The sequence below is a fragment of the Osmia lignaria genome, chromosome 9, assembly GCF_051020975.1.
Source record: "Osmia lignaria lignaria isolate PbOS001 chromosome 9, iyOsmLign1, whole genome shotgun sequence".
NCBI lineage: Eukaryota > Metazoa > Arthropoda > Insecta > Hymenoptera > Megachilidae > Osmia > Osmia lignaria.
The window spans coordinates 11,781,453-11,794,109 of NC_135040.1; the positions used below are offsets into that span (position 1 = coordinate 11,781,453).

The 12,657-nt window shown below is 35.4% G+C and overlaps 2 protein-coding genes across 9 annotated transcripts in view; one reads left to right on the forward strand and one right to left on the reverse strand.

The window, feature by feature from the left end:
- Nmdar2 (glutamate ionotropic receptor NMDA type subunit 2) overlaps positions 1-6,385 on the forward strand; it is a 179,111-nt gene extending 172,726 nt beyond the window's left edge. For all 6 annotated transcript variants that reach the window (XM_034328851.2, XM_034328879.2, XM_034328870.2 and 3 more), the window contains one exon: positions 127-6,385. In XM_034328851.2, coding sequence (XP_034184742.1) covers positions 127-184 — 58 coding nt within the window. In that variant the 3' untranslated portion in view covers positions 185-6,385. The remainder of the gene's footprint in view (positions 1-126) is intronic.
- A 4,448-nt stretch (positions 6,386-10,833) lies between these two features.
- Positions 10,834-12,657, reverse strand: part of LOC117611482 (uncharacterized) — an 89,322-nt gene continuing 87,498 nt past the window's right edge. For 2 of the 3 annotated variants that reach the window (XM_034339502.2, XM_034339456.2), the window contains exons 5-6: positions 12,364-12,599; positions 10,834-11,664 (exon numbers count right to left, since the gene is read on the reverse strand). In XM_034339502.2, coding sequence (XP_034195393.1) covers positions 11,547-11,664; positions 12,364-12,599 — 354 coding nt within the window. In that variant the 3' untranslated portion in view covers positions 10,834-11,546. The remainder of the gene's footprint in view (positions 11,665-12,363; positions 12,600-12,657) is intronic. The other variant, XM_034339482.2, reaches the window with a different exon arrangement.

Here is a 12,657-nt window from a genome sequence, read left to right on the forward strand (position 1 = left end):
TTGTAAAATGAATTTTAATAAAAAGTAATGTAATCCTATCTTCCCTGGATACCAAATAAACGCAATCTTTCGAATTCAATTCTCGGTGGCTTGAAATTTCAAGGTAGCTCTATCTTTCGAACACAGGATCCCGGACGACGGTGCAGCCAGAACGGAAATCGCCGAGATGGAAACAGTTCTGTGATCTTAGAGAGCCGGCTACGATTGCCCAACCCCTCAGGAAGCGTGTAAGAGTCCCGGAAAAGCGAATCCAGTCGCTTCCCTAATTTCGGACAACGAGTCAATGCCTCGTGGCCTCGTCGAGGCTTCCCTCGTTACGAAACAATCGGATCGATGGTGCACGACCATCGTGTGAAGTTTCTGAACCATCTATGGACAGTCTTCGAGAATCCCGGTTTCATACCGGAAGAAGATACGGGTGAACGTTCAGTGCCTACGAAGAAGATGAAAAGAAAAATGAAAATCGATCGTTCCCCCTTTCGAATTATTTCTGATTGTCGAACTGTGGATATTGACGGTGCCAGAAATCTGTACGGTGTTCATGTTGTGATTGCGTCCAAGTTCTGGGATGCTGTTGGACGATTTTTTCGAATTTTATGGTGTTTATCAGACTTTAGAAGAGCACCGTGTCGACGAACTAAGGAACGAATTCCCCGGTGGGATCGGACTGAAGATTTCTTGAAGGAATCTGAAATTCTGCCCACGTTTTGTTGAATAAGAAAGCAGCCGGGAGATAAGGTTGGCATTTTATGGGATTTGAAATGGGTTGCTTGAATTATTAGGCTGTTGTATATTAAATGGCTGATTTTCTATGGTGGACAGTCTAAAGGGAAAAGTATCGTTAAATAATAATTATGCCATATCAATTCAAAGCTTAATGTTTAATATAAATTACTATATAAATGTTTTATTAATGGTTGGTTGTCAATTGCAACATGCAATGAATTTAAGTGAAATTTTATATATGTACTTTTCTTCTTTCTTTTCATTTTAATTAGGAGATTTTGTAACGAATCGAAAGTATAATTATTGAAAAACTTTGTAAATAAATCGGCCATTTCGTTTACAATAACCTAATATCAGTTGGATTTCGAAGTAAGAAAAATTGAAAGATATTAATCGTGAATCGAGTAATTTTGTGAACATAAGAACGCTTTACTATTATATTTTATTATTTCCTCTCTTCGATGTAGGTGTCGTTCGAACGACAGTCATTGAAATGAAAATTAATGTATACATTTTTTAATAAACTTAAGGGAAAGGATTTTTCTTATCGTTGAAACGATACTCGGTTTCGAGGAATCCAATTGTCATATATTCAAATGAAATTTTGAGATTGTAATCGTGGATTTTCATATACTCGACGAATACATCGTTCCATTTCAACATTTCGAAAACTGCATATTGACTTTGCAGCTTGATAACGCCAATAAAATGAAATTCCAATCCTTTATTATTATTATTTGATAGCAGGTGATAAGTAATTTCATGAGAATCGATGAAAGAAAATTATTCAGGCAGCAACAATGCAATAGATAGTTATTGAAATTCCGAAATCTTTTGAGAATCTCGTTGAAATTTTGTACGAAACTTTGGTCCCTCTTTGTTCTTTTTTGCAAAAAGAAAAATAAATAGGGCGCACATTCGAGCCAACGACAGTTCGTCAAAACGAACTTTAAGGTGAGCAAATCGTTGCTAAACCAATCGACATCTTGATGGAAAATGTCAATGTGTACCATAAATGATGTAACTATGGCATTCGAGTATGTCATATATACATATATACATATATACATATACATTATATTTAATACGTAATGTACACACGAGATACTATTACACGTTAAGTATGTATATTGTGGTAAACAATGAAATATTCTAAAAGAAACCCACTTCGAGGACGTAATATGCTCAACAAAATGTACACGTAATAAAATTCACCGGGTGTTTACGATTTAATGAAAAATCATTGAGGGAGTGTCAGGTGTCGTGCGACAAATTTTTAGCGAAATAAATGAAGATCGATCCAGTGATGATTAACAATTTAATTAACTTGGTTAAATTAAATTAACAAATTGGTCAATTTTTCACTTTGTGCCAACAAATAATTTTTATACATCAATTTTGCAATTTCGCTATTGGTTATTTATAATTAATACACACATTTATTTATGAATATTATTAAAATTATATTTTCTCCCTCTACGTAATTGTCGTCAAAGAATTATCTTCTTGAAAAATATTTCAAAATAATCATCATTGGATTGTCTAAGAATTAAAATTCGATCAGAAGGGAATCAGGACGATTAGAAAAGTGCAAATTCGAAACTAAAAATTAGAACGTTACAATATGCAACGGTGCCTGAGACTGAATCTTATCGCGTGACATTTTTAATACGAAATATTTTCTAGCATAAACGAAACATCGAGTTTCATTAAATGGGAAAAAGAAACTTTGCGATTCGACGTCCTGACACTTCGCAAATCTCGCTGATGAAAATCTATCCTCGTAAGGAGTAGTTGAGGGAGGCCAAGTTCTTCTGATACAACAGAAAACAAACTGGGCAACCAAGAATATTGTGAGCGTGTGCATTTGCGTGTGTGGTTGTGTGTGCGCGTAGGAAAAATCGACAGTGATAGGTTTAATGTTCTAAAAACTACGTTTGCTGTACATAGAACGCATTGTACCGTGTAAGTCAGAAATCAAGCCCTGGGAAAGTATTTATTTGTTGAACAACTTTTGCTGTACAAATGCTGCAGTCGTTCGAATTATCTTTTATTTTTCAAATTTAAAATTTTCAGATAAAGTTATTCAGAATAATAGTACGTGAGATTTTAGATTTAAATTGTAAGAATTTTCAGAATTTTTGTAACCTTTTTTAGAATTATCATAAGTAAGCGATGTTAACATTGGATTTGAAATTCTAATTACTAAGGATAAATATTAATAGTTCATTTTCAAAATTAAATTTCGAACTTTCCATCTATGCAATCCTTTTCTTTTCTTTTTCTAATTATTGGATTACATTACATTTGACACACACTCATGTGTTAAGTAATTATGATTGAAATTAAATCTTAAATCTAATTTCTAATTTGATCCCAAATTATCTGAAATAGAGAATTACTAATGAAGTGTTGCAAAAATTCTCAAAATCTATATTAAACCTGAATGCTTCCAACAGCATAAACTGTATCGAAGAAAAGCTACGAATTTTGAAAAAACAAATATATATCAGGCTTATTTCCTGTGGCTCAGCTATTGTGGCTTACGCTGGACATCAAAAAATTCCACTCGAAAGCACTTGTTTCAACTCCTCGCAGATTAAAAAAAAATTCAAAGCAACCACATAAAATTAACACCTTTAAGAAGATTCGATAAAAATTTCTTCAGAAATATTTGAACAAAGAATATGATAATATAAAATCGAAGTTTTTCATTAATCTTTATCGAATTCCATTGGCATTCTGAATTTTATATAAATGATTTAATTCTTGTTTCGAGGATGAGACACGAGTGCTCCGTTCACAATTCCAACGATAGTATCTTGCTATCGAAGAACATGTTGTTACTGTTGTTGTTAAAGATAATGGAAGTGTTACATTGTTAAGTCAAGAGAGAAAGTGAGCGAGAGAATGTGATTATTAATTATTCCTCTGAAAGCTATGATAAAGAAAGAAAATCGGATTGAATGTGTCGATCATGCTATGATTAACATCTCTATCCGCTATTGTTAACACTTTAACGGCCATACATTTTATGAGATCTATGATCTTTGTAATTTTATATTAATTCTCGTTGTATTGAAATGTTGGTTACCATAGTAGTAATAGGAAACTTTACAGTACACGATAATACGGGTTTAAGAACACTAAGGATTCTTTTTATTTCAATTCTGATAGTACTTTCTTTTGTTATTTAATAATTTAAATGTCATAGGGTTATTGGCGATCGACAATATTAATTGATTATAATGGAAAAGCTGCAAAAGAATTTTGTTAATTCTAAGAAATTCTAATTTGTTAATTTTCTAATTTTCTAATTTATTATTTGAAAACTTTCCCTCTTTTAAATTTTACAATATTCATTTGGATACTATTTTCATTAAAAAATTTCGATACCTAATTTTAATCAAAGCACTTGCCTACATTCGCTTGGTCTGACATATGATTGACTTAACTCCTTAATTTGCAGATTAAATTTGTAGCGTTGATCACTGGCGACCCCAATTTTATTTAACGTTCATTTACTTATATATTACTTTTCAATTCTTCAATTTTAATTAATTTTTAAAGAATATTAATTAATTTTTATAGAATTCTATTTACACAATTTTATTTTCCAAGACTTCTTTTAAAGTTTAATTAACGAAATACTAATAAATATAGATAAATGGTAATGTGAAAAGCCACGCGTCGAAATCAGCTGCCGTCAAAGTGTTAAATATTTAAACACGTAAAGCTTAGCCCATTTTTCGATCGACAGAGATCTACGCTGTTTCCATCCGACAAAAAACGAGAGAGATTCCTTTTCACCGTGTGCCCACTCGCCACTGAATGATCGTTTAAGAATAACCTCATGTAATTCCTCGCAATTATTAGACGAAGAGATACTCGATGGTGCGTACAGGTCAATGGAATGATTTTTCTATAACGGAGCATGATTTTCATCCGAGAATTCGCGTCGATACAACGAACAGGCATTTGGAGTTAACTCGGAAATTTATCCTCGACTGCTCAATCGTCAGCGAATAACATTTTTCATTGATTTGACGTTGTTATAGAAATTTCAACTGAAGAAAAAATTTTCCATTTTTTAAAATGTAATATTTAAAGCAGTCCATGATAGTTTTGATCGTCGAGAAACGAGTGAAAGTTTAAAGAAATTCAATTTTCATCGGCGATCACGAGTTCTTCCTTTTAAAAAGAAAACACTTCGACGAATAACGAAAGACCGTGTAAAAATATATTTTCGTAATTAGAGAACGAAACGAACAGTCGGGACAACCCTGCGAACCGAGAAATCGTGCGCACACACGAAATAGCGGCCTTAAATAATAATTTTTCAGCGTCGTACTCGTGATCTCCCAAGATTCTCGTACCCGTAATCGTAGATTAGTCATTCTGGGATGAACGATTGGCTTCCTTCCGCCGTTTTCATCCTAGATTCGTGTTCCTCGCACGCTCATTTCTTACCGGGACTCTTTCGATCAATCATTCGTCGTCATTTCATTAAATTAGTATATTTAGTAAGATTACAGAATTTATTAATCTTTTCAACTTCACTATGGATAATTTAAAATAAAATAACGATTATCAAAGATATTAAAGATTATTTTGAAATTTTCTTGAATTCTCTTTTTTTAAGAATTAAGAAGACCTGAAAAGGACTTTAAAATGAGGTAGATTCATTAAAAAAGTAAAAATTGTGACAATTCTTCTCTTTGCAAATCAAAATTTTATTATAACTTTACATATTCATAGTATCTTTATATAATTTAGAATCGATTGCCACTTATATTAATTACAAATTAATTAAATTAAATTTCAAACACATAGAAGTATAAAAGTCATTTTATATCCTACTTGTAGAATTTTCCAATAGGACCAAAATATAGTCCTGTAATAATAGTTAACAGGTGTCAAAAATATTTGATTAACATTTGAAAATCATAGGATGTTCCAAAGGTACTATTATAAAATTCTACATTATTCGTGTACCTCAAATAGCGATAATAGTAGCAATAACCAACCACTTTACAATATTCATTTTCACGATCGACGAACTTTCGAAAGAAGATCGAAAGGGTCCAAGCCACGTCCGTGATAAATCTAAAACCGCATTTCTCAGTGGATTTAAAAGAATTAGATTAGTAAAAATCGCGAGGCATCAAAATTCATCGTCATCGTGGACGATGATCGATTTCGTGCCGAGATACGAAGAAGAAAAAGGATAGCTAATTAAAAAGAAAATTCCGATTGCCGCGACATTGCGATCGTACGTATGATAACGAATGCGTGTACAAACGGTATAAAAAGAAAAGTACTTTGTTTGTATTGTATAAACTCGTGCGTGTACTCATCTACGATATGTGCATAAGTGCGACAAATTTTTTGGATAATCGTCGAAGAAACTCGAGTTCGCGCTTCTACGTCTTCACCATCGAGGATATTAGCGGGCAACAGAGAACCCTAAGATTAGTGTTAGACCAGCAAAATAAATTTAGCGACGAAAAATAAACCTCGCCAACCGGAAACCTTTTCGAAATGCCTCGAAAGGGTCTGTGTATTTGTGTCAGCGTACGTTTTCTATTTTTTTTTTTTTTTTCCATGGGAGAAATAAGATTATTGTATCAAAGAAACGGAGGTTGAGACGGAGAAATAATAGATAAAGGAAGTTCGCGAATTCCGCGAGGATATCACTGGTGTTGATGGAGAACAAAGGATGATCGTTGACCAATCATTTCGCGGAATGTGCGAACCGATGGCTTTTAAGGAACATATGTGGCACGTGATTGTATGTTGTTTCAAATAAAACATTGTTGTTTTGTATACTACACAGCTGGTGTTTTATTTTTAATATTAAGATCAACGTAGTCCCGTTTGGAACTTTTTTACTATTTAAGTTTTACTGTCTTATATTTCCCTATTTCTGGTCAAATCCATCGCTATCCTGCACTCACTAATTCGCGATTTGTTTGTTTATCCAGGTCTTATATTTCGCTAGATCCGGTTGTATCTATCACTATCCTAAATTCCCTGTTTCCCTATATTACCTACCGTTGATATAATTGTCGCGTAATTTATCGGCGTCAACAATTACTGATGCAATTTTACCGCAATAGCCACATTTTCATTAATTAATACATAAAGAACACTAATTTATATAGCCCTACACCGCAACCGATGCCGGTATGTAAAGAGTGTCACCGTGCTTCGGGGTCCCTAATACCCCAAGATGATATCAGGCCGGTATGCAGAGAGCGTCAACGATATATCGGGGTCCTTGACACCCCGGGTGCCATAATGTCGGTATGTAAAGAGTGTTATCGGTGCTTCGGGGTCCCTAACACCCCAAGACGATATCAGGCCGGTATGTAGAGAGCACCAACGATGTATCGGGGTCCCTGACACCCCGGATACCGTAATGTCGGTATGTAAAGAGTGTCACCGGTGCTGCGGGGTCTCTGACACCCCGAATGCCATAATGTCGGTAAGTGTTATCGGTGCTTCGGGGTCCCTATCACCCCAAGATGATATCAGGCCGGTATGTAGAGAGCGCCAACGATATATCGGGGTCCCTGACACCCCGGATGCCGTAATTGTCGGTATGTAAAGAGTGTCACCGGTGCTACGGGGTCTCTGACACCCCGGATGCCATAATGTCGGTAAGTAAAGACTGTTATAGGTGCTTCGGGGTCCCTAACACTCCAAGATGATATGTCGATGTGCAGAAAGAATCACTGGCGCTGCGGGGTCCCTAACACCCCAATGTGATATCAGGTCCGTATGAAGAGGGCACAACCAGTGCAATAATTGTCCTCTAATTTCCTTCCGGAGTTTATTTAATTTACTTTATTTACTTTCTTTGCGTATTAAATAAGCTCATCGAAGGGAAATAACATTAATGACTGTATCCCTCTTTTGGGCCTCGGCTGATCACCCCATTTTCTTTATTATTCTATCCTTCCTTATGAGCCCCACTTTACCAGTTATTTATTATTTGATGCTTCCATATGGGCTAAAGCTAACCCTTATCAGTTATTAATTATTTTATCTTTCTTTCTGGGCGAAACCTATGCTTCCTAATTATTTATTATTTTATTTCTCTTTATGGGCCCCGCGGAGACCACCCTTCCCAGGTATTGTTTATCTTATTCCTACTCTTTGTGGACCAAGGCTTCTCTTTGCAGTTGTTTATTTTTTTCATTCTTTCCATGGAGGATGGTGGGGGGTCTTATGCCATATTTCTCCACGTAAAAAAAAATACAAAAAAAAGAAACAAACCGTAACAGCGCCCTCTAGCGGCAAAAATGTGAACTAAAATCTTCACATCGAAACAGCGCCATCTGGTAGTAAAAAAAGGAACTATATCTATACCAAATCGCTGGCCCTCTAGCGGCAAAAATGTGAACTAAAATCTTCACGTCGAAACAGCGCCATCTGGTGGTAAAAAGAGGAACTAAATCTATACAAAATCGCTGGCCCTCTAGCGGCAAAAATTTGAACTAATATCTTCACGTCGAAACAGCGCCCCCTGGCTGCAAAAATGGAAGCTAAAGTCATCACAATATTTTGATTTCTGTGTAAGTCCTAAGAGATGCCCGGAATATAAGGAATGCAGAGATGTAAGGGATGCACGGTTGTAAAGGATACACGGTTGTAAGGAATGCAAAGGTGTAAGGGATGCAGAGATATATGGGAGACAGTGGTATGAGGGATGCAGAGATGTAAGGGATGCACGGTTGTAAGGAATGCAAAGGTGTAAGGGATGCAGAGATATAAGGGAGACAGTGGTATGAGGGATGCAGAGATGTAAGGGATGCACGGTTGTAAGGAATGCAAAGGTGTAAGGGATGCAGAGATATAAGGGAGACAGTGGTATGAGGGATGCAGAGATGTATGAGGTGCAGTGGTATGAGGAATGCAGAGATGTATGAGGTGCAGTGGTATGAGGGATGCAGAGATGTATGAGATGCATTGATGTAAGGGTTGCGGGGGTATAAGTAATACATGGCTATAAGGGATGCAGGAATATAAGAAATGCAGGGATGTGTGGAATACTGGGATGTAAGTGATGCGGAGATGTGAAGAATGCAGAGATGTAAGCAATGCATAGAATTGAGGGATGCAAATTCGTGACAGATGATAGGATGCTTCTACAATTCCTTTCAACTATTTCATTACTAAGGAAAACTACAATCACCTACCCTAATTGGTTACTGTATAATTAGGATGAATATAGTTATTTAGCACCCGATTATTGCATATGACTAAACAATGTTATACAGTAGACTGTCATTATAACATATCCCCACTAATGAGGAAGCTTTCCCAAACTTCTAAGCTCTCATTTTACAGAAAGAGAAGAAGAGATAGTGGTATATGATCTTCGTAAACTATAATGATGGAAGAACGACACTAATTTCCTTAAAAATCCATGCGAATGTCAAATCGCTCACATGGTAATATAACGAGAATCTGTTGTATATTTACACGTATCTGTTTCAGTATCATCATGCAAAGGAGTTAACTAAGGAAAGCTTACGTTACAACATATAAACTGTACCGTAAATCAGATCTGACATAATCTTTGTAGCCCATCGATTTCATTTTCATTAGCCTCGCCTGCTCCATACTTTTACAAGTCCCTTCAGCACCGTTCGTTTTATTCTTGTTTATTCCCGCTTTTGCTAGCTCGCTACCTCTCCCCAAGGTATTGTTGTTTCCCCAGAAACGGCGAAAAATCGACGGAACCACTAATTGGTTCTGTCAATCCTGTTGAGGGCAGTCAGTGGACGGTGGAGGGTGGTCGGTGGGCAGGGAGGAACGTTGAAACGACGAAGCATGGGTCACGTCGACCGGAAAGATTCGTTACGGGAATACAACGTTCCGGGAGAACAACTTTCATTACAGTTGCGTGCTTTTTCTGGCCGGTTCCTGTGTTTTTCTTTTCTACCTTTTGTTATTGGCTCGCCTGCCTTTTTCAATAAGCGCGGCCAAGCTTTCGCGGCACGCGATTTCGACGCTTCGAAACGGCACCAATCGCGAAAAATGAAGCAACCGATGCGTTGTTCCGAATTGCCGGAACGTGCAATCCGCAAGCGAAAAGTTGTACACTGAATTGTATCCTGTTTTTGTTCCATTCGTTTTTACTTGTCGATAACGAGACTCTACTTAATTTTGGTATTTGATCATTTCATAAGTCTGCTTATTTTGTTCCGTCTGTACAATGGTTAACGATACAAGCATAATAAAAGTATAATGAAAATTTTATTTTTAATTTTCTTCTTTATACTTAAATTATATATTATATTAATTTTGCTAATATGAAACATTTCAATATTACCGAAATTAATTTCTATTACAAAATTAGTTTCATTGCAATCCTTCGATGAGACTTGATACGTGAACATCTTCAGAAGCCAATCAACTTGAAGCGTACAGAAATCAGCTTCAGTTAATTAAATTTGCTTTAGTTAATTTAAAAATTGATTGGCTAAAATAAATATTCATAAGTAATAACTTCGTCGAATAGTTTAAGGAATTCAATTTCAACACCCCATTTTTTGAATGTGAAACACGACGAAAAGTTAGAGAGTAATTGAAATTTCACTGTATAATGTTGAACGATACCATGTATCATGGCGTGTGTTCTCGAAGTCGAGGTTTAATGCTTCAACGCTCAACAAGCTCGTAAAAGCACAAAGTTCGTTCAGAATTTCTATCAAACGAATTCCTTTCTTTACTGTACGCTTCACACTGTACGACGTGAATTCTTACTTTCAATTAAAAACCAAGTGGTTTATTGCAATATTTGTTAATTAGATAGTCGTTAATTTGTATAGAACTATGCATTGATTGGCATCTTAAACTAAATCTCTTATTTTTTTACAAAAAATATGAAAATTAATTTATAGAAGTGCATACTTTGTTAATAATTGGCGAATGGTAATTTTATATTAATTTGGTAAATAAAGTATAAAATCCGCCAATACAAAAATTAGTATAACGAGTTTCTAATAATGAAGAGAAAAGTAATAAAAAATTAACAATTTTGCAAACCAACGAACTACTTGCCTTTGTTCTGAAAAATGAATATTCATTTATAAAATTGTTAATTAAGTTTATTCGTATTAAAAAATATTACTCCTTTTATTTCCTATCTTTAACATTACGTTATGCTATACCTTGTATTGTACATTACAATTTCGTATTAATAACACATTATATAAACAAAAAGAAAAATCATACATGTAAAGAATGAATATCTAGAACGAGAATAATTCATACCAGAGTATACCTACGCAGTCTGAGATGGTTGTTATACACATACACATACATCGTTACTTATAAACAACTAACGCGAACTAAAATTGTACGAGTCCTTAATTAATATTTCTATGAAAATAAACAATTATCTACAGACAGCGTGAGAAGAAACAAAATGGGCCACTTAAGTGTCCTTAATCCACCTGAAGACAGAATGTTAAAGAAAACATTCTACGCACAAGTAGAACACACACATAGAATATCAAACCTTTTCAGTTTTGACCAGCACATTTCAATAAGTCCAAAAAAAAGTGATCCATCGTTGTACCGTCCCTTCAAGGGCAGTAATGGTCCTTCTGATACAGCCCGTGATTAGCACTCGAAACACATGGCTAACACACAAGGTTATTTTTCACGTTCAGTCTGTTCGGCAGGTTGCAACAGAAACGAAAGGAAATCGATAATTAACTCGTCACTCAATTTCTTAGCAACAACTGACGATGACTCGTAAAAGTATATCGAATGGAATCGATGACTTTCGAATACGTTCCTCGTCACTGCACCTCGCAGACGAAGAAAGTTTCAAAACTACATGGGCTGTCGTTCCACTTTAACCCTTTACCATCCCTGTTCCATAATTCGAGACAATGCTCCTCTTCACCGTTCTCGTATCTGGAAGGAACAAAAGATTGCATTGTGTTTCTGTTATTGTTGTTTTGTTACAAGAGGTGTTATGAGAAATTATTGGAGTTTGAATTTTAATGGTCCACTTCGAATTGAGGATAATATAAAGCAGTGCTTCCCAAAGTTGGAGATATTATCTTCTTATGGGCTTTGGAACAATTCATGGGGGCGGTAGTGGCTTTAAATGTAATCGAGGGGTATAAATTGGTCACTGCATCTTCCTGTTTGTTCGTTTAAAGAAGGTAGATTTTCGGAGGGTTCTGAGTAAAGCATAGAAACAGTAGATTAATAAGTTTGGAAACTTCTGATATAAAGGTACCATAAAATGGCATGTATGGAATATGAATTTGAAGCTTAAAGTTTGGTATAAATGACTGATAATTAATTTGGGTGCTGAGTATTGCATGATGGACGGTAGGTCAAATAAGTTTGAGAACCTCTGATATAAAGATACCATAAAATGCCACTTATGGCATATCAATTTCAAACGTAAAGTTTGGTGTAAATAACTGATAATTAATTTGGGCGATAAGTAAATCATCGTGGGCGATAGGCCAAATAAGTTTGAGAACCTCTGATGTAAAGGTACCAGAAAATTACAGTTATAATAATTATAATTACTAATAATACCATCGCTTCATTTTCTAAAATATCTAAATTAGAGTACAAAGATTAGAAGAATTTCACCTGAAATTATTTGGTTCGCCGACATTCCAGTTTTCAAATGTAATAGGCCTGCCATTGGCCATCCAAAAGAAGGTACCTTCTTCAGCCTGATCAGTACCGGAAGTCCAAAAATGTTCGTGCCCTAAGCCAAAATCTTTGATATGTTTCTCGAGCCTGTCGTTCTCCTCTTGCGAAGCTATACTCGCTAAATGCATTCCATGGTACCGGCAATATTGGGACGCCCTGTACCAATTAGCCTGAAACACATCAAATATAATATTATTATAGAAAAAGTTCATTATTGAAAATAAATTA